Source organism: Rhea americana, unplaced genomic scaffold (genome assembly GCF_003343005.1).
Source record: "Rhea americana isolate MKP2758 unplaced genomic scaffold, rheAme1 scaffold_76, whole genome shotgun sequence".
NCBI lineage: Eukaryota > Metazoa > Chordata > Aves > Rheiformes > Rheidae > Rhea > Rhea americana.
The window spans coordinates 1,704,226-1,725,638 of record NW_028186934.1 but is presented as its reverse complement, the minus strand read 5'-3'; the positions used below and the strand labels follow the sequence as shown (position 1 = coordinate 1,725,638).

The window sequence follows — 21,413 nt, the reverse complement described above, 5'->3', positions numbered from 1 at the left end:
TCTACCATTTCCAGATACAGAGAATCTGAGTAACAGCAATTTTTAATTAAACGAAAAAAAGTTTAGAGACCTCCTGGTCATACTACACCTCTCCACTGTTAATAGGCCAGATGTTTTCTCAGAGGAAAAGCTAGGGCCATGCCTTATGAAGCTGTCTGCCACGCCTCTGTGAAGGTTTGAGGGGTACGTGGTATGTGCCTCTCTTTTGGATTTAAAAAAATATCCACAATATTCTACTAGAGAATAGTTTTAAAACTGAACTCAGTAAAAACCCTGTTTCTTCATTTTTAAATATGTAGACAACTTAACTACAACACAACTGTTACAAAGCAAAGTATATGAAGTATTGTATGTTGCCTAAACTGAGGTTGCTACTGAAAAATGCAGAAGGGCTCTGGACAGTACTGAGACAAACTAGTAAATACAACCACATAATCAGCATAATCTAGAAAATTCTGTTTTGTTTTGTTTTTTTCAGACACTTGTTTCCATGAATTCTGACTTCTTTGCACAGACACTACCTCAGCATACAGTAGAACTGCAACCCATCAATATTTCCTTTCAGTGTTGTTACTTCCACGTTAAGCCAGCTATTACTAAAATCAGTGCTACAAGTAGTAACGTACCCTTCATTTAAGCATCAAGATACGTATCATCTAAACTGTAAAGTAAATTGGCCTTAAACAAAAATCCAGAAGAGTTTACTTAACTTCACTGTCAACACATACTCTTCTGAATTCAGAATGCTTTAGGAACTGAGCTTTTTATCATTGGTCAAGTCATTGACTTGTAAGCAGTAACAGAAATAAGTCTTTAAAGTAAAAAAAATAATGTAACAATTTTTTTTTGCTAAACAAAATTTAGCAATCCAGAAGATTGAATTTTGAACTAATTTTCTCGCTAAGATGCACAATGAAACAAACAACTTTCCTACTGCACTTCAACACCATTCACCAAGACAGAAACCACAGTAACTAACAAATTGTCATTGGTGCCTATCTTGAAAATCCTTATGGGAAAAGATCAGAAAAGCAGTATTACAGACTATTTCAACTAAATGTTGAAATAATGTTTGTAGTGGGAAGACAAACTAACAGCATATAAATAACTGAAGTCCACTATAGTGACACTTCTTACTGCTCAGGATACTGTTCCAAATCTGTTTTTTTTCCAGCCACTTCCCCAGTGCAGACCGACAGCCTCATTTTGTGTATGAAGGTCACTGTTACTGTCACTGCTGCTGTATTTGCCTCTTGTTACCTTGCTCACTACACTTTTGATACGAAAGATGGAAAGGAATTAAYGTAAAGGAGATATAAAGCAAGAGTTATAGTAAGAATTTTAAGAAAAATTGAAACAGGTTACCAAAAACACCTGCTGTGTGACCTCAAGCTGTGGAACAGAAACATCCAGAAGTGGCACAAAAATTCTAGACTTTAAAATCTTGACTGAATTTATGCAAAAAGTTGAGACAAAGAATAGCCTGTTTTTTTCTGTACAAAGCAAAGTCTAATTTCCATCTCATAATATTCATAAGGGTACCTACATTTCGGCTTGAACAATGATAGTGGTATAATATATCCAAAATACTTGATTGCTGGGCTCTAATAAATCCATTATTATGACTATGCCAGATATTGCATGAGGAACTCTGTTGAAGACATTTTTAACTAATGAGCTGTGCTAAAGAGCACTTTATTCTGAGGAAGACAAGTACATAGTTCCTTGGTATTCTTATGCATCTACAACAATTGCTGTCATTGGTATAGTTAGCTAYAAACATTTGAAAATAATTTCTATCTGAGCTAGTAAAAAGAGAACTGGAAATAGATTCTACTTCTACAGACAAGATGGGATTCTTTAATATATGCAGAACTGAAGGGAAGAATGGATATTTAAACAAAAACTACAAACCTTCTGCAATCATATCCTCTATCTCAGTGTCCGATGAGTTGTCTGCATGTTTTGTATTCTGCAAGTCTGATTCAACACACATAACACTCATGATTTGACCCTCCACTAGCAATCTTTTTTCTGCAGGCTGTTCTACCAGCAAAGATGAACGACTTACCTATTACAATAAAAGCAAAGCAACAATGATTAACTGAACAATTAATAATAGAAAATAGTACTTACTATTCATCAGTTGTAACTGAGCCCAACATCACAGTTTCCTTTCTTTATCAGCTATTATTATGTACTGCCAAAGGTGCACATGTATTTTCTCAAACAAATACAAGGACATGTTCCTACTGAAAATGCAACATACAGTTCTACTGTATGTTGAAAAGCTTGCAATCAGAACTACATTTAACAAAGAAATGAAAATGCAGAGAAATGAAGGAACGGAAAAATGAGAGATAYATTAAATTAGCAAAGCAGAAAATACCACCCTTTAAAAAAGAGCCTCACAGGTTTTCAACCGGCCATTTGCGGATTTAGAAATTTCAACAGGGTAATTCTTAACAAATGAAATACTACTCCCACCACTGTCAGCAGGGGCTTGCCTGTACAATGTTTTAACATGAAAGCAGTATTAAAAGACACGTCAGAGGTTTATATTAAGGTTTTACTGAGATATCTCAAACAAAGCTATCTCAATTGTTAGACTATAATAATTTCTTTGCAGCTATCATTGGATAATCTATGTATTCAACTGTGTCTCTCTTTTCATTTAGTGCTTTGTTATCCAGTGACATTGGCAAGCCAAACAGTAGCATTAATTCCAACTGTAGACTTAAGATAATACAAGACAAGCATACTAAAGTACTTCAAGAAACAAGCTACCAATCAGGGAAAAAATTCAACCACAAAGTTTGAAAAATTATTCAAGGTTTAAAGACCTAAATAGCTGGTAGCCACAAATGTTTTAAAAATTATTAGTAAAACAATTTATAGCAATTTTTAAACTTACAGGGAATGGCTCCAACCCCTCCTGAATCACAAAGCCCTCAATAACATGGGTCAGGATCTGTGGTTTAACAATAGCCTGTGGAGGTTTATTTTCTAGGCTAGGAATGCTATTGGGCATTGATGTGCTGTTGCTCCTTGTTGTCGCTGCTGGAAGCAAAAGAGGCGGTGGTGGAATAGAGGCATGCGAAGGGTCAGATGAAGATTTAATTACTGAGGCACTGACTGATGATGTAATTGAAGGTAGTCCCACATGTTCTGAAAGAAATAACAAAATATTTTTCCCGATCATTCTTTCAGTATTCTGGAAAGAAGAGATGATAAACACCTCCAGCTCTGCATCCATGATCCTCCTGAAGGCTTTTCCTCTACCATTTATAGACTTTACCTTCAAAACAAGATGATTTGCCTTGACAGACTATTCCATAGACAAATTGTTTTCAAGTTTGCATCATTTCCCTTTACTCAGTACATAACTGCAACCATCACTGACCATATCAAATGTAAAACCAAACSAAGAAACACTTCTATAGCCTTTAATTACCTATCCAGATCACAAAATCTGTGTGTCAAGAACAGAAATCAGTATTTTGAAACGTAAGAATCTCGGAGCTGGATAGCTGAAGTATTTTTAAAGAGACTGTTTTCTTTTTCTGATATAGTTTATATAGCTTCTTTTACTTAAAAATAATTCTACTAAACTGTAGAAACAGAAGAAAGTCAATTTTTTACTTTAATATATCAGTGGCTACCAGAATTTTCTAAGCAGAAAACCTATCTTACTTTTACATTTGTTCTCACCTGACAAAGGCTCTTCTGAATTAAGCGTCTCTCCGTTCCCCAAGGTTATAGCCGGTGGCGACAGAGTTGGTGGCGTAGGTGTTCTAACCATATGGACACATTCAGAGTCCTCAGGCATCTCTTCTTCACATACATTCTCCACTTGGTAAATCTGCATCCAACAAACTATTGCTTTAGAGAGATTTCCATTCTATCTTAATACCTTGAAAGAGTTGCATAAATATAATTTTTAAACAAATTATCAGTTGAAGTGTTAAAATACACTAATCTCATAATAAAATACAAGTTACCAAATTGCATACAGATCTCTGAAGACATCACAGTTATGAGAACAAAACTATTTTGTTGCAAACAGCAGAATTCTAAATATAGGCGTAGTTCTCCTATTAATAATCCAAATAAATTAATTGACTTTTTCCATGTCTGATCTCTACAGTTTACTATATTTTTATTTGCACGCACACACACACCCTTACTGTTCTTTAAAGACTTCAGCAAAAGGCAAGCTTTGTAACATAATGACAATTTTGATAAAACTGACTAAGCATTCCAGCTGAAATTTAGATAAATTCTTTAACACCATGTTATCAGTTTGTAGCTCTGCCAGACATTAACCATACAGATTGAAATTTAAAATGAAGTATATATCACAAGCTGACACTGTAGCAGAGAAAAYGTCATGCTCCTGTGCCTTGTTACAGAACTATCGCAACAGCTGTGGAGAGAAGAGACAGAAGTTACCCTAATGTAAGAGGTACAGTATTTATCTTCTCCACTAAATGCACTCCAAGTTGACCAAGCTGCAAGTCCCTGAATGCTRCTTAATATTCATTTGCTAGTCAGTCAGACTATTCTTGGAAAATTCATCCTGAAGACTAAGGCAGTTACATGCAGTAGGCCTTTTGCAAGATAATTCCTATTAATTGCTAGGGACAATAGTGGTGTCAGAGAAAAAACAAGAGAAGCTATACTCAGAAAAGGCTATCTCCCTTGTTGCTCTGGTTTCACAGAGAAGAAAAGGAAAGAGGAGGGATTCTCTGGATTACAGATGTGATAACGTCACAAAGGATTTTATATGAATGTACTTGCTTCRGAATACAAATGTATTTTGAGAGTTTAGACCTGCCTAAGTCTCAGTTAATACAACTTTTTGTTTGTAATTCAGGTAAAGCATTTACAATTAAATATCAAAGAATAAAGGTTCACATGAAGTTTGTGCATTGTCAAATTAGCATCTCAGAACTGGAAGCAGAAAACAGATGAGTTTGGAGTCCTAGTATCACTTAATCATTGACTAATACAGAAGTCTCCGTGCTATTTTCTATCTTACACAGAAGTGTAATTAAAAAGGGTATTTCAGGAGAGTATGCCAAGACTATCAGACATTAGTGAACAGGTTATAAGGTATTTTCTTCAAGCTACAGAAGTAAATTGAAGCAGTCTACTGACAGCCAGTTTAGCAGATTAGGATGTAAAATATCATCTTGTCAAAAGCACATCTGGCTTTATCCTTTTTGGCTAATTTCTGCATGAAATATCAGAGGGCTGGCATTATCATTACTTTCTAAATACCATTTTAAAATAATCAGCACACAACCTTCCTTAATCTGTTGATTTCCTGAAAACAAAAGCCTACAAGAACGGTTAATTCTTCGGCTCACATCAGTCTCATTAGCACGTTACCAATAAAGCCTAGCAATGTCACTTTAACTGCTTTCATTAACTGCAGATCGTCTTATTTCACTGTAGATCATTTTATGTTATAGTGTAAGTAAAGCTAAAATTTTCAGTTTAGTCTCAAGGAGCTCTGCAGTTTTTATGTTGAACTAAATGAAAGAGCAGTGATTGAAACATTAAAAGATCATTAAGAATTTCAAAAAAATGGTACCCAAAGCATAGCTTAAACACATCTAACTGTGTCCACCTGTTCCTATCACAGGTTAATGCCAGTTTTCCCAACAATATTAGTTTTAGAGAACAGGTATTTTCATAGATTTGGTTGACTGTTATCTCTGGCCACAGATTACACCAAAGAAAGGATCTCTCATTCTCAGTTCAACATTAAAATCAGAAGAAATTTCGGAGCACTCACCACTGGAGTTTCAATTGGCACTGATGGCTGCACCTGAAGATTCACTGCAACAGTCTGGGGTGGTGGAAGAGTCTGAAATGGTAGCTGGACCAGAGCTTCTGCAGCAGGAAGTTCTTCCTCAGAAACCAAAGTGTTTTGAACCAAAACTTGGCCCTGGGACAGAATTTCAGGCTGCACTTGTAGAGACTGCACAGATTGTAATGGCAGTTGTTGAATCTGGGTCGAAGATGTTGACAGCTGTGGAGGAGCAGCAAGTGGGATAGGTGTGGACTGCAAGGCTGAATATGGCTGGTGTGGTGTGGAGGGCACTATCTGTTGGCCTGGGGAAACTAAGCTGGGCTGATCCACTGGTCCTATATGTACAGCTGGGGAAGGTGGAAGTGGAACATGTGATGGAAGATTGAGTGGCTGTGCAATTGGTCGAACTGGACTGGCAGTACTTTGCTGAGAAGCAGTCTGCTCTGGCTGAAGAGCTGTTGGCACAAGAGAGTTTGCCTGTGACTGAATAAGTGCTTGAGGGTGAATAATTATTGTGGGTGACTGACTAGGGGAATGAGAAGGTGGAGGAGATACCACTACTGACTGCTGAGCTGACTGGGATGGAGTAGGAGATAGTGTTAGAGGTGGAGGATGGATGTGAATAGGTGAGCAATGCTGAGACTGGACATTGCTGGGAACTGGAGGAAGACCATGGCTTGGGAGGGGTAAACAGTGCTGCGATGGAGGGGGGTCCTGACCAGAAGAAGTCTGAAGTGCAATTGGCTGGACTTGCTGCTGCTGTTGTAGTATCAGTTGATGATGGGAAATTTTGGAAGGTGGTGAATGAAGTGGGATCTGCTGATGTTTTACTAAAGAATGAGGCTGAATTGGAGAATATGAAGCTGTGAGAGAAAGGAAAAACAAAACTGACAATTAGTATTTACTTAAGTCCAGAAAACATTAAAAATATTAAAAGAAAGTTTTTACTTTAGTTAAATAAGGCAGCCCAGCAAAACTTTCTCAACCCTTTGGATATACAGTTAGAAGTATCTTCTTTGACAGGATACAGTGCACAAAAACAATTTGTTAAAGAAATATATAAATTTCCAAAGCAAATTTTACCAATAAAGTAATAAAATTATGCTTTTTACATATATATATATAATTATATTTACACTTATATAAAAAGTAACTACATCTATCTTTTTGGTGTTAGTTTTAAGATGACTGCTGATTTTGCCTTATCTTTTATTCAAGAATTCCACTCAATCTTTGCTTTGAAACAGAGCGGGGTGGAAATAACAGCTAAGTTAAAGTTTAGGTAATATAATTTTAAGAGACTCTTCAGAAAAATTCCAAAAGACTTCAGTGTGAATCAAAACCTTTCCAGGTATTTGCCTGAACTTGAATGCAAACTGAAAGTTATGCGCCTAAAAATAGTGCAACTTCAGGGATATTGCATCATCTCTGAGTGAACCACCGACTTGCAAGTAATTCCTCATGGAGTTTGGGTGCATAAAAACACATGTGTATGAGCATACATACATACATTCCTCCACAGGCAAGGACAGCTTTTTCTTGCTTTGTCTTTTCCACTTGAGAAATAAGTTATTCATGTCTTTTTACTTATTTGTTAGGAAAGATGGTTCTTTTTCACTTTAGAAGCAAGTTCTAACAAACATTAGGGTTCAACAGCTGAATCTTGTATGTTTCTCAGTCTTACTCCTTCTCTAAAAGCTGCCATTAAGCCAAGCTAGATTTTCAGAATTATCAGATCAACTGTCTAGAAAACATTTACTCTTCGAATATAAGGAAGAATAATATAAAAAGCTACATAAATGCGTAACTTACGTAACTGAGTGCTTATCTTGGTTTATCTTCTGCTTGTCAGGTTTATTTTTAAAGATGTATTTTTAATTAATTTATAAAATGTTAGATTGTGGTCACAGTAACCTATGGATTTATAAAAATACTTGGTATGAAAAATGTTCTGACAAGACAGAGCTTTTGGATGTTCATGCTGTAGCAATGAATATAAAAAGAACAACTAGAAAGTCAGTGAATGTATTTTTCCAGATCTACTCTTGCACCCTTTCATCCCATATTTGGTCTGTTTCCTTCACCACCTGCCTCTACTGCCAAGTGGCAGGAAGAGTTCAAGCTCGTAATTACTTGTAATACCATAAATACAAAAAATTATGCACTGATTATCTAAGACCCCCAAAGCTAGGGGCTTTGGGGTCATTCCATCACTGTAAACCATATGAGACAAAATACTTTAAAACAACTTTTTTTATAGCTATATTTTCATCCTACCTGGTGTTATTAACTGATGTACACTTGGTGTCCGTGTGACTGGTGTACTCCGACACTCTGGAGTTGGGCTCTCGCCTTTTCTATTGCTTTCTGAGGAATCTGGCTGGCTGCCCTTGKTACTGCTTACAGGTTTATTTGGGCACAGAGACAATGACTGAGTTTGACTGCTGCTCTTTGGTGGACCATTCTGTGAACTTGACAATACACCCAACTTCTGACTGCGCAATGTCAAGTTCTGAACCTGGGAAATTAACCAAATGTGCAAAAAAATACATACAGATGTCTAAGAAATATCCARGCTAAAATAGCAAATAATTAACACTATGCTTCTCATCCCATGTTATCAAAGCAACTGAGAAGTTAAACAATTTGCTCATCATCAAGTTATCTTATAAGTCACAAAATTTAAAGACAAATAATGATCTTTAACCACTTCAGTGATATAGGAAATAAAGTAGTCTCTTACTGAACTTTTTAAAAGAAAGAAATGGAAATTGTTCATTACACTAATATGTATTAAAATGTATCTTTTTTTTCTTTTTTGCTATTACTGTGCCCTTACAAAGCATCTTGAACAAATGCAACTTTATATTTTATACAGACGCTGTAGGAGTACAGTAGGCTGTAAGTATGTCTGCTTAGATTATTAACTCAAGCCAGAGCACTGGGTAGTCATTGGGACGAGAATATGCTCATCTTATCCACATCTTACAGTTGAGAGTCCTTTATTTCTACAGCAATATTAATTTGCCTCTGCATTATGATAACTCCAATGGCATATAAAACAAAAAGTAGGCTTTCTGAAATGTAAATCAGTCAGTGATTATTTTTAGTAATGCTCTTTATACTATAGCCAGATTTTGTGAAGTACAGCCCCAACTTTCCAATCCTATACGCGGAGCTAGAGTTTYAACTCAAGGATAAAGAGCACTAATTTTCACCATACTTTACATGAAAAAAGGAACTAATCATCATCTGCTATTTTCACTATATAATCCCTGTATTACTCAGCAAACAGTTAGTACTCATGTAATGAACAGGTAGATGATATTTTATTTCTCATTGCTCACTGTGTTACCCATTCAAATCCTGTTGAACAAAGACAGTAGTATTTGTTCCTTATTGGCTTGCATGTAGCATTTATTGAAATCCTATCTTTGTGAATACAAATCAAACTTCAGCACATCTTATCAGTTAGGGTAACCAATCTGAGATTTCCAGGACATTTACAAGAAAAAGAGATGAAAAGAAGAAATGTATGAAAACAGAGGGGAAGAAGAAAAAGCAGAAGAAAAGTATCAGTTTTGGAGGTGGTAGGTGTTCTTTTGAGACACTGTTAATCATCGACGAACTTGAGTTTATTTTTGATATTTCTCYGTGGAAAAGATACTATGAAATCACTATGCTTTTCCTTCGCAAATGTCTTGGCTAAATGTAATATACACATATATAACCAAATGCAAAATTTTTAATTAACTGGAATTGTCTATTCACTGAGATTTACTTACATGGTCAATAAAGACATTTCTCTTTCTCTAAGCCCAGCCAACTGAAACCACAAGGAAATATTTAGCACAGAGTAAGAAAAACATACAGCAGACCAATGTTAACACTTTTTCAACGCATTATCGACTGGGTGAAACATCTCTGCAGTGTCATTGCTGCTACAGAAACCGCTAGACAACCAGGGTTATCTGGCAGGAGGATGGTACAGAACATACAGAGGAGCAACATCTTGAGCTTGGTGGGGTCATCAGTTCTCAGAAAAAAATGGAAGGCTCCACCAATAGGCACAGGCACCAAGCAAGTCAAAAAGCCAAAGCTCCAGTGGATCCGTGAACAACACATCACAGATGATGAATGGCTACCCTCAAGCAATTATACAGAATTAATCACTGCTACAGAAGACTAATAAAAGACAAGACGAACCAGGTTCCAAGAAAACATCACTTTTCTCTGGTGAGATGGAYGAAGAAAATGCCTACAGACTAAGAGGAAAGTCCAGACAAATGTTTGGGCAAATAAAACAACAGGGATGAGAATACTGGTGTTCCTGTAAATAAGAGGTTAACTGCTTGTGCTAATCAAGATGCTTCAGATTAAACATTGACATTCTTGAAGTACRAAAGAACCACCCTATTCCAGTCTGCATGTTTTTGAAGGGAGTGCTCCACAAACATATCAAGGATATCATATCTGACCTGACAGACTTAATGACAAAAAAATCTGCATAGTGCAACAGGCGCTAACTTTGTTTCAGTAGTTAAGAAGAGTTTATTCAACATGGGAAGCTTGAAATTAACTGAAATTTTGGAGATAATGGGAAAAGGGTATTATCAAGCCCTTTTATCAAAATCCAGTGATTAAAAAAAAAAAAAAAGAAAGTCCAATTCAACTCCTACATTCTAGTCTATACTATACTATACTGAAAGCAAGACTCCTGTTAGACTCAAATTCTCACAGCATGCAGTTTGCCTCACTGAATATTCAAACCAAGGGAAAGAGAAGGAAAATAAAACCTAGTATGTGCTGAGAAAGTAAGTGAAAACATACAGCAGAAGTTGCAAAACTGCATTTAAATCAAACTGAAAGCAAAGCTCCAGAAAAGAAAGAAAAAAAAAGAAAAAAAAAGAAAAAAAAAAGAAAAAAAAGTCATAAACACCCTCCAGGAAAGTGCACTAACTCAAAGTCACAGACAGAAGATCTCACTTTGATTGCATTAACATTGACACAAGAGGACTGTAAGGTGACCAGTGTGATGCCAATAATCAAAAACTTTCAGGGAAAGCTGCAGAACTACAGATGAGTAAATCTGGCATCTCCAGTAAGATCTAGTAGATCACTAGAACTATAATAAATAATCAAATTAGTAAGTACACAGACAAAAATGTCATAATGGCAAACAGGCAATATACTTTTGTGAAAGAAAAGTCAGTGCCTCGCAAATCTAATGGAAGCCTCCGAAAGGGTCAAAAAACACAAGGACAGAGCAGATCCAGTTTCAGTACTTTGTCTGGATTTCCAAAAGATTTCCAAACAAAATCCATCACCAAAGGCTTTTAAAGAAATTGTCAGTAGACAGACGGGAAGGTCCTTCATGAGAAAACAAGTTTGACAAATGCTCACTTTTCCCAGTGGAAGACAGTCACAAATGGGTTCTATAGTGATCTGCATTGCAACATACATTTTCCCAGATCACACATGAATATGTTAACCAGTGAAGTAATGATATTAATTCYGCTGATAATCTGAAGTTATTCAAACTAATATATATGAGGACTTACGAAGATATGAAGTGACATATCTAGGATCCCAAATTTACACACAAAAATGATCACCTCTGAGCTGACTGAAACTGTAATGAAAGTTAATCTTTTCCTTTTTTGCTTGGTAGCTGCAGGGACATGGTCTCAATCAAAGGCTGTGAATGCTGACTTAGAAACATAGATTCTGTGKGCCTACTTCCGTCACAAAAATCACAGTATGACAGCAGACAAGACATTTGAATCAAATTTTTTCATAGGTGATCATTAACTGCCTATTCTTCACATTCTGAATGTCTGACTCAGAACTCCAAGATCTGATACTGAGACATGTGAGCAGTCTCAGCTGCAGCTGAAACAGTGACAGCTGTGCTTTCATCATACTGTCATCTGCTCATGTTACCTGAAAGTGGCATATGTGCAATGGTAGTTTACTACATTGCATAGTAAAATACAAACACTATTTTTCTAGTCGTTTCATTCATTCCACTGAATGTGGAATAGCATCTCCAGTAATGCCTGAAATGTATTTGAAATGAAATTCAACCAATCTCATACGGACTTGCCAACTCTGATCCAGCATGGAAAACATGGGACTTCATAAGCATCAAAATCCACTGGGTCTGAATCACTCAGACATGCAAARATAGTGAAGTTAGATTTTGATTTCATCAACATACTGATACTATTGAAGACTATGATACTTTTCATTTCTCTGGGAAGTCTCACCTAGAGGACAAGCCACAGTGATAAACAGTAACACAGAAATATGAGTTAAATATAGGATTATTCTATGCTGTAAAGTCAGAACACAATGAACATAGTAAAATTATCTGAAGAAATTATATGAAGATTCCCAGAGCAGAACAAACTTAAGTACAAAAATTAAATTTGTGAACTCTCCAGGAATGCATTCCTGCCGAATAAATCAAGGCATATACAGGAACACCAAGAACACAGGTATTACAGGATGGGCTAGGGAAAGCTCTTTTTTCTCCTACAACAAAGTTATTACCATTGTAAAATGCACACTTGTATCTCACAGAAATTGATTATTTAATGCATGTGAGGATGGTTAACAGAATATATTGAAGATGTATAGAAATAGCACCCATTACTTGTTTTTCATTAGCAGATAAAACTTAAGTCCAGTATTTTTCTTACTTCTGAGTTTTGGCCCACTGTACTGGACATGCATTTAAGAAATTTACACAAGCTCACCTGAGTAGCTGCAGACTGACAAGATGAGGAAGATGATGAGACAACAGGAATGTCAGACTGTACAGCAGCCACAGTGGTAGCAGGAGTGAAAATAAGCTGTTAAAAAAAGAAGATAAGTCAGGTAATAGACTGAAACTTTGAAATATGTGAAAGAAATGAAATACTTTACTTTTAAGGAAAGATACATAAATTGCCCGTAGTGTGTACAGCTTGTAATATTTACTTCTTCTTGCTTTTAGATAAACTTATTCAAAAAGCAGTTTATTGCAGTAGTTTAAATAAACAACACTAGAAAATAAGGTATTTGTTCAATGTGTTCAGAAAAATATTTTTCACATATATACATCAGTTGTTATACAAGTATTGTAAAAAAGGCTTTCACTCTCATACYACAAATGGGCAAAATAAAGGCAGAAGTCAAGAGATCAATCCAATATCTATGATATTAAAGAAAAAAAATGTACAAGATTTCTCCAATCTGTTAAAATGTTATTAAATAAGCAAAGTTGATATAACAACTTTCTTTTTCAACCATGCTAATCCATTTTCATTTAAAGAACAGGTGTCACACAAACAACTTCAAATTAGTAATTTCAAAATACCAACATCCCAATTGTCATCAATTTCTTTATAGGTAATATAACAAAGACAAGCTTTATGGAAAGTTTTGGAGAGAGACTAAATTGATAAACACTTGATAATATGTACTTTAAATCCTTATCTTGAAGTTATACTACTTTTTCAGTTAATATGTAGGAAACAAAACAAAGTAGTTCAGAGTCCAACCCCATTACCGCGCAAGCCTATGAAAAAATCTCAGAGGACAAAGGATCACTTTTCCTAAACACACTTTGTAAGTGCCAYTCCTGCAAGAACTCATACCTGCACCTAAAGACTCTGACCTTTGATGTTAAATCTCAGTGTAGCGTAACAGTGACTTTTCCTGTGTCATACAGTTGAATATGAAACTTTAGAAAGCCCTGRCCATAAACTCACACAAGCAGTAAAACATATCTTTGGCCCTGACCAAGGACTGATCACGACCTGGGCGCTTATGTACAACATCAGTAATTTCTGTGAAACTGCATGTTGTAASAATCAACTCATACAAAGCTCATTGCAGAAAAGGGTATATATTCGAATATTTTAGCTATGGAAAGTGTTAAAGCTTACTGAAAGCAAAACAAAACAAAACACCCCAAAGTACTCCACCACACACTAAACAGATTTTTCAGAACTAGTCCATCAGGAAAGAAAKCTCTTTTCTAAAAGGGAAAGTGTCACATTGACAGGGAACTGCAAAAATCTAATGAAGTTTCATATTACTCCAAAGAGAATGAAAGCTATAAATCCAACTCAAATTCTAGAGACARTAATTCAAAATAATCTTAGTTAAGAAAATGTTAATGAAAAGTCTGAACTCTGAATGTTAACAGTGCATTAGAAAAATCTATCCAGAATATAGACAGACTCCAGTATGTCCTTTTTATAGCCAGAAAAAAGAGACAGATGATCTCTTTTTATATTTTTCCACACTTAATCAGTTTAACAGCCTTAAAAAACAAACAGAAACATTCAAACTTCAGAGAACTAAGTTATACCAGTTCTTTCACTCCTTCGAGGTCTAAACTGTTTCAAAATATATGTACTCACAAAATTAGGAACCAAATTGTCAATGTTACCTGGAACTAAAGAAAATATATGAATGATTTATAGAAACAAAATTAAAATATGACACAGTAAAGTTTTGAAGAAAAAAAAAAACAAACAAGTATAAATGAAGATCGTAAGGTCAAAACTTACCATTTGAGCTCGGAGATACATTTGAGCCTGGCTTGCACTCAGGGTTGGAGAGGTGCTCCCCAGCAACATAGTCTGTTGGGTGATACTGCTGCTAGTGGTGTTGGAGGTCTGTGAACGGCTTATTATCTGTGCAGGTGTAGGAGAGGTGGAGAGGTTAATCTAAGGAAACAAAAATATTACTTCTGTCATGGGTATTCATTCATCCTAGGGTCTAAAGTCAGAAAGCCTTTGACAAAATCAACAGGGGCAGCTGAAACCTCTGAACTGTAGAAATATCAAAAATGTTTTGATCCAATCATTACAAAACTGGATTCTGACAAGATTGTACACTTTCATTCTCAAACTGCAAGGAACATTTAACAGTACATAATAAACACTTATGAGTATAAACAGTGATGTTATGAAGTCTGAAAAACATACTTCATATAAATACACACAGAATATGCAGCACAAACTTGTAATATTTTCAGAAAAATACTTGACTTTTAATACTTGTGCTTCTTTAGAATTCTGTATTATCTGAMCGGACTGATAACACCTCCCAAGATGCTCATTATGCAACTTGTTTAACACTTGTCAAGATCAGGATATTTTATTTGTGCCTTCATATGGGTTTTGGCTCCTCATTCTATACACGCACATTTATAAGTGACTGAAGACTAAAACTTTTCTACAATTTCATATTAAAAGATTCTCAACAATTTCTCTTTAACATCTTTTCAAACAAAAGCTGGTTTTCTTTTCTAAGAGGTCTAACAGAGTTAAGTGCCCAGCTCTTTTTCAGTTTACTCAAAGATTTCCTTGGAAATCCCAACCCAATTACACTGATAGTTTAACAAACATCTTTGAAGACATTCTCTCCTAAATTTAATGAATAAATGATTTTACTTTTAAAAACTGAWAGCTGAAGCAACGCTATGAAAGCTTAAAAAATACAAAGTTAAATTACTGAAGCTATGCACTGAAGTCATGAACAGCTTGAGGGCATGACTGATAAGCAGAATGTCTATAGGACAAATGATGGCCTCATCAAGGCAACTGCAGAACTGTACGTAAGAGACCGTGCAAATTAGATATATGAAGATGCCATTTAAAGAAAAACAGCATGAGCTGAATACATAGAGCTGCTAATAACTGAAATCAGAGTACATTCTTTGAAAATGAATAAAGTACACGGAAGTGCATAGAAGATGCATGCTAAAAGATGATAATCAATAAAAGAATGAATGATGTATATATGAAATTAGTTAAATGTATATAAGTAAGTGACAACTTGGATTCTTTAGATTTGGTGCTGTTTAATCACTGGTACMGTGTTACTATTTCTAAATTTCTAAATTACTATTTCCAAAGTGCCCTGAACAAAGAAACTGATGTGAAAAATCCAGTAAGAAATCCTATTAGAGACTACGGGCAGGGAGCGATTCCTATAGTGGCATGGTAAAGTCCCTGGTACTCAGCGAGTGAGCATCAGAGCACCAACAGCGGGCTGGGACTAGGGAAGCCTTGAACTCTGGCCAGCAACAACCCTGGCTGGCAGCACAGGTCAGGAGTGGTAGACACTGGAAGCGCAGTGCTTCTTGCAAGCACTTGCAAGCACTTGCTATAGTGTTATTATATTTCTATTTAGTGTTGCTATAATAGTAATTTTAATCACACAAATTTAAATACTAACATCTTTGGTTTTTTCCAAGTAGGTATATAATAACCAGCAGAGGGTAGGAATGGGTGCAGGGCTTTGTTCAGTTACGTACCGAGGTCTGCGACACGCTTGACTGCTGAGTGACACTCCCAGTGGGGGAAGTACATTGCCTCCCACCTGACAGGCTTGCCTAAATAGCAAGAATATTTGTCAAACACTGAAACAAAAAGTATTTAAGTGATGTTCATATTATTGCATAAACCATCAGAAACCCCTCTCTACCATTACCCTTTCTCTAAGTTAATAGTAAAAATACTTTCCTCAGCAGAATTCGTTTTCAACAAAGTGTACTCCACCCTACTGACGGATACCTACAGGGTGCTAAACGCCTTCAGCCCCTACCAACTTTCAGGCACACAGGCACTCGCAGAGTAAGACCTGAACATAAACTACCAGAAGTGAAATATACTAAGCTGTTAATGATGCAGCTAACCRGTTAGCTCATCATCTAGGGTGTCAAGACCTTATAATATGGCATTATTAAAAACTGTCATTATTAAAATTCACATGGAATCATTTCTATGGTGACTAGAATCCTCTAAAAATAAAACAATCTTAGAAATGCTGCAAGGAACACCTTCATGCTTTCTAGAATGATAATTTATGTATGCGTATCTAGTATTGGATACGAGCCAGTACCTTACTCCAGCAATGCAGATTAATACAGCGACAGTGATTTAAATTTATATAGTAATAAACTGCATATCAAACTCTTCTCCACCCTTCTCCAATATGATTTTCTTTGCTCCTTCTCAGTAACTGCATAAATATGTACACACAAATGCTTCATAAAAAAATGATAAATCAATATATTACCATGATCTAACAGAAAGTGTACAGAAGTAGAAGCCAGGAGCACACAACAGTCAATCCTAGTTCTGATAACAAACAGGTATATCCCTGAAGTTTTTAAACTCTGTTTTACTGTCTCTGCTTGTAAAATTCTAACACCCACCTACCTCTGCAGGCCCATATCCCCAAAACAAGGTCAACTGAGGTCAAAGAAAACCTTTCCACTGGTTCAGTTTTCACAATGGGACTGCTCCAGTGCTCATTAATGTTAAAAGCTTTACTTTACAAATAAAATCACAGCACTGTCATTCACTTCCTACATTTCCCTATTCAGAGTTTAAACTGAAGTTTGCCATTACTTCTAATGCAGCCAGTTGTATGGAAAGGCATACTAAAAATAATTAACATTTGGTATCTTACTTGATTTCACTGATGTACATTTCTATTTATTGTTTTCTTATCAACTTTTAGTAAAATTATGGGATGAAGATTGATGAAGTCTATTTTAACACTTTATTATATTGTTTGATGATTTATATGATGCATTATAATGTATGCAGTAAAGCATGGAATGGAGGCCTACTGGAACATCTGTAATACTGGTCAAAATCCTCCAAACACTTTGGTATAGTTAAAATTTAAAAGAACAAAGTAATTCAAATACAACAGCGAATTATTGTGAGGTATTACGCTCAGGCACTTAAGCTGTTATTATATTCGGTAATGCTCTACAATGAAGTAGTAAACCATTATTTTTCAGCAATCTTCACTCTCACCTGTGGTACAGTTGCCAGACTCTGAAATTGGGTACTGCTTAAGTGCTGCTGCTGCAAAGCAGCAGTCTGCAGCATTAGATGCTGCTGTTGGGCTGCATACATCTGCTGAAGGTACTGAGCAGCTGAGCTAGGAGGACGATGCAAGGCCTGCTGAATAACCTGTGATGAATCAGTAGGTAATTACAATTACAAAATACACACCTTGCTGAKATGATACTGAAGTTTACCTTTATAAGGAAATAAAACTAAACAAATCCTTTGCAYACCAATTATACAATACTGAACTTCCTCCATTGCCACTGTTCTCAACAAAGTTACAGAATACATGCAACACAAATAAATAAAATATTCAGATTTACAAGGAAAACCTGGCAATTCATTTCACAGCATCATTCAATAACACTACATCCAAGACTCTCAGGTTCTTGTCAACAAGTCCAAGAGTTGGCTTGCTTTTTGAAAGAGCAGAACAACATGTGTGAGAATCAATTATCAAACCTAACACAGCGGGCTGAACAAAATCCTAAGAGACTTGATTTAAAGAACAGCGGGGGGGGAGGAGGGAGGGGTGGATCCAGTGAAGCAAAGAGTTACACAAAGAAAAACACCTCTGGATCCCTATAGCCTATGATGGTCAAGGGAATAGCTTTATCATATGTTACTTCATAACTTCTATTTATAGCATTATCCTGAAATGGTCTAATATCCTTGGGTAAACAGTACTTTATGAAAACTGGTAAGTCAGACATTAAGAAACAAGACAGCATTTAAGAATAGAAAGTTAATCTTGTGTAAAATAGTGTGCCATGCCTSTACTGGAGAGTGCTGTATAAAAGAATAGGAAGGAACATCTCATAGCAGTACCTGAACAGCATGCCGATCAGAGCCGCTGTAGACAGATATCTGCGGTAGCTGTGTCCGGGAAGTGGAGGCGGTGGTGATAGTAGTTGTAGATGCAGAACATGTTGTTGTGTTTGGTTCATTCTCCATAGCGGTACGGTGTTCGTCCAGCCTGGCAGAATCGAAATACAAATAGCTCACAAACAGAGGAGCAGTACATACTCATTTTAAAGAAAATGAATCCAAGCTTTGCTGAGATAGAATGATAACATGTCTAAATTCACAATGTTTTGCTGTTACTAGCAGGAATGTGTAGGCTATATGCAAGTCTTCAACATCACCGAACTACTCAGGAGTAATGTCGCACTTCCCTTCCCCACAACATAGCACAGATGCTACCAGCTGCCCATTTCATACTTTCAGCAAAATATTTTCTTGGCAAAAATGACTAGTGGCTTGCTTTATTCAGGAAAAAAAAAAAAAAAAAAAAGATCAAAAGGCTGTAGGTAAAAATGCTTTCACTTTTCACAGTGGTACTTCCAGAAATACAGCAACAGTCAAGGAGGAAACTATCTGTTTAACCATCTCTGATGCTTCTTCCCCAACCTAACCAGCTTTGTTTTTTTTCTGCTGCAGAATACAATCCCTCTCCTAAGATGCTTTCTTTAAAATTGAAATGGATCCAATACATAGATTTATGAGGGGTGACTAGTTCCTTTTTCACTTTTAGTTTTATGATTAACCATAAAGGGCATAGCTGCTGTTTACTGCTTTTTAAAAGAGATATAAAGGGGTGGAGGGGGAATAATTTCCTTCCTGCCAAGAAGGACTCAGAATATAATCATTTAGAGAGCTGCAATGTACTGAGGGAAAAAACCAAAACAAAACAAAAAAAAARSCMAAAAAAAMMCAGCATTGCCAAGTCCTTAACAGATGCCCACTGGATTCTGCAACAAACAAGAAGATAATTAGGAATTTCAGCTAACACAGCTGAAGGCAGAATAAAGTGCTGCCATACAACTACCTTCATCTCCCAAAACATGACTACTACACAAGTAGGGAAACTTTTAAAATAATACCCCCTCCCTAGTAAAATTGTCCTCACTCACACACAACAACAGCTCTTAGAGACTTGGAATAGCTAAACATTAAGAGATTCATGGTCACCTAGGACCTCATGCGTACTATTATATTGTATATTATATGYGTGTATCACATATATTGCTGCAAATACCTTGCCATGAAAAAATTCATGGCAGTGAAATATGCTTTACAAATGAATAAGAGAACAAATCCCTAGTAACTGAACTGAAGAAAAATGTGGCAAAAGTTAAAAATCCAGATCCACTGTGTATTATAGATTTTATCTATCTACACCAGAGCTCAGGTCAACATACATAGGTCAAGCACTTTACTCCAACAGCAGTAACAGCAGCACTACTTCAGAAACCAGTTTACAATAATTTCACATAATGCTAATGAAACATACCTTGAGTGAGAGAGAGAAAAAAAAAGTCTCCTTCAGAAGACATTAAATGCACATCAAAATATCTACCCCCAAAACTTGTTTTAGCAGTATTATGCAACCAACTCAATTACCCTAAAAAAAAAAAGTTGATTTTCATAGTTCTTAGTTTCAGAGTTCTTACACATATATGTAAGATCTATTATTAGCAAGGTGTACAATGCATCCCACTGTAGTAGCTAACCCAAAGTTTACTGTTACTCCAAGCTAAAGGATTTACTCTTAATGTAAGGTGTTCCACGTTTTCAAAAATTACGTTATTATTGCCCAAGTTATTCATGCAATGGCTAAGTGAAGAAAATCAAACAAGAGTGAGCCCCTAAACTCTTGTTCAGCACAGCCTGGCACTGAGTTGCAGCTCCAGTCCTCCTCTAATACGCTTGACCCAGTATCAGTTAGAGCTGGKATCAGATCCTTGCTTGGCCACTCTGAGGTCCAGCTGCAATGTAAGTAACAGAACAGTATCCAGTGCCCCTGTGCAGAAATACTGGGCCCTCTATGGGCTGAAGTGACACTTGTTTGAAAACTCTCCTCACTTTCAGTGAGAGAAGATTGGTTTAGGGACAACAGGAAATAAACCGTGTATTTTTTTTTTTTTTTTTTTTTTACCAAGAATCCATAAACAATATCTTTTATGACAAAAGGTGTTTAAAAATATACAGAATTAAAGTCAGACTACTTTTACAGCATTACTTTGATCTACCTTACAGCTCTGTAATTGTAGAGACCACTTCTAACTGAAGAAAATARTTCTTCCTCAGATATAAACAAGATTCTGAAATTGTTCAAGGACACCACAAAATTAAAGAAGCAAAATTCCTAACTTGCAGTAAAATTAAAATTTGAAAAATGCATGATTAGGATTGTATGACACCACCTGTGAGCAACTTTTAACTAAAAAGATCCCCTCTAATGCTCGAGTAACTTTTAGAAAATGCAGTTACCAACTCTGACTTTAAACAACCGCTACACTTTGAAAAGTAACACTGAAACACAAAATAAAAAAACACTACTCTGAAAAGAGATGTTTATTCAAAAGAGTGACAGTATGGGACACCATATACTCTTAAATTACAACATGTATGACAGAAACATGCACAAGTTTTGCTCTATTTATATACTGAGACTTAAATAAYAGTTTGAGACCAAAGCATATATCCAAAGTAAGGTCAAAAAATATCCGTTACTCTATGCCAATAACCTTAGGCAGCAATCRCTACATATACTTATGCCACAAGTCATTTTTGTATTTTGGAAAGTTTAATTTCAGTAAATGAGATAGTAAAGAGGAACACTGTTACCATTCAGCAGCTGTGATATATGAAAACTTTTTTTTTTCACATATAGACTCATTCAATTCATCGCTGTTCCTTACAATTTCAAGGGAACGGGG

At 36.0% G+C, this 21,413-nt stretch overlaps 1 protein-coding gene across 1 annotated transcript in view; it reads right to left on the bottom strand.

The window, feature by feature from the left end:
• PHC3 (polyhomeotic homolog 3) overlaps nucleotides 1-21,413 on the bottom strand; it is a 40,796-nt gene that overhangs the window by 18,856 nt on the left and 527 nt on the right. The window contains exons 2-11 of the mRNA XM_085322322.1: nucleotides 18,520-18,667; nucleotides 17,656-17,814; nucleotides 16,140-16,217; nucleotides 14,386-14,544; nucleotides 12,583-12,678; nucleotides 8,099-8,339; nucleotides 5,804-6,684; nucleotides 3,712-3,862; nucleotides 2,915-3,168; nucleotides 1,915-2,071 (exon numbers count right to left, since the gene is read on the bottom strand). Of these exons, the coding sequence (XP_085178448.1) occupies nucleotides 1,915-2,071; nucleotides 2,915-3,168; nucleotides 3,712-3,862; nucleotides 5,804-6,684; nucleotides 8,099-8,339; nucleotides 12,583-12,678; nucleotides 14,386-14,544; nucleotides 16,140-16,217; nucleotides 17,656-17,814; nucleotides 18,520-18,645 (2,302 nt within the window). The 5' untranslated portion in view covers nucleotides 18,646-18,667. The remainder of the gene's footprint in view (nucleotides 1-1,914; nucleotides 2,072-2,914; nucleotides 3,169-3,711; nucleotides 3,863-5,803; nucleotides 6,685-8,098; nucleotides 8,340-12,582; nucleotides 12,679-14,385; nucleotides 14,545-16,139; nucleotides 16,218-17,655; nucleotides 17,815-18,519; nucleotides 18,668-21,413) is intronic.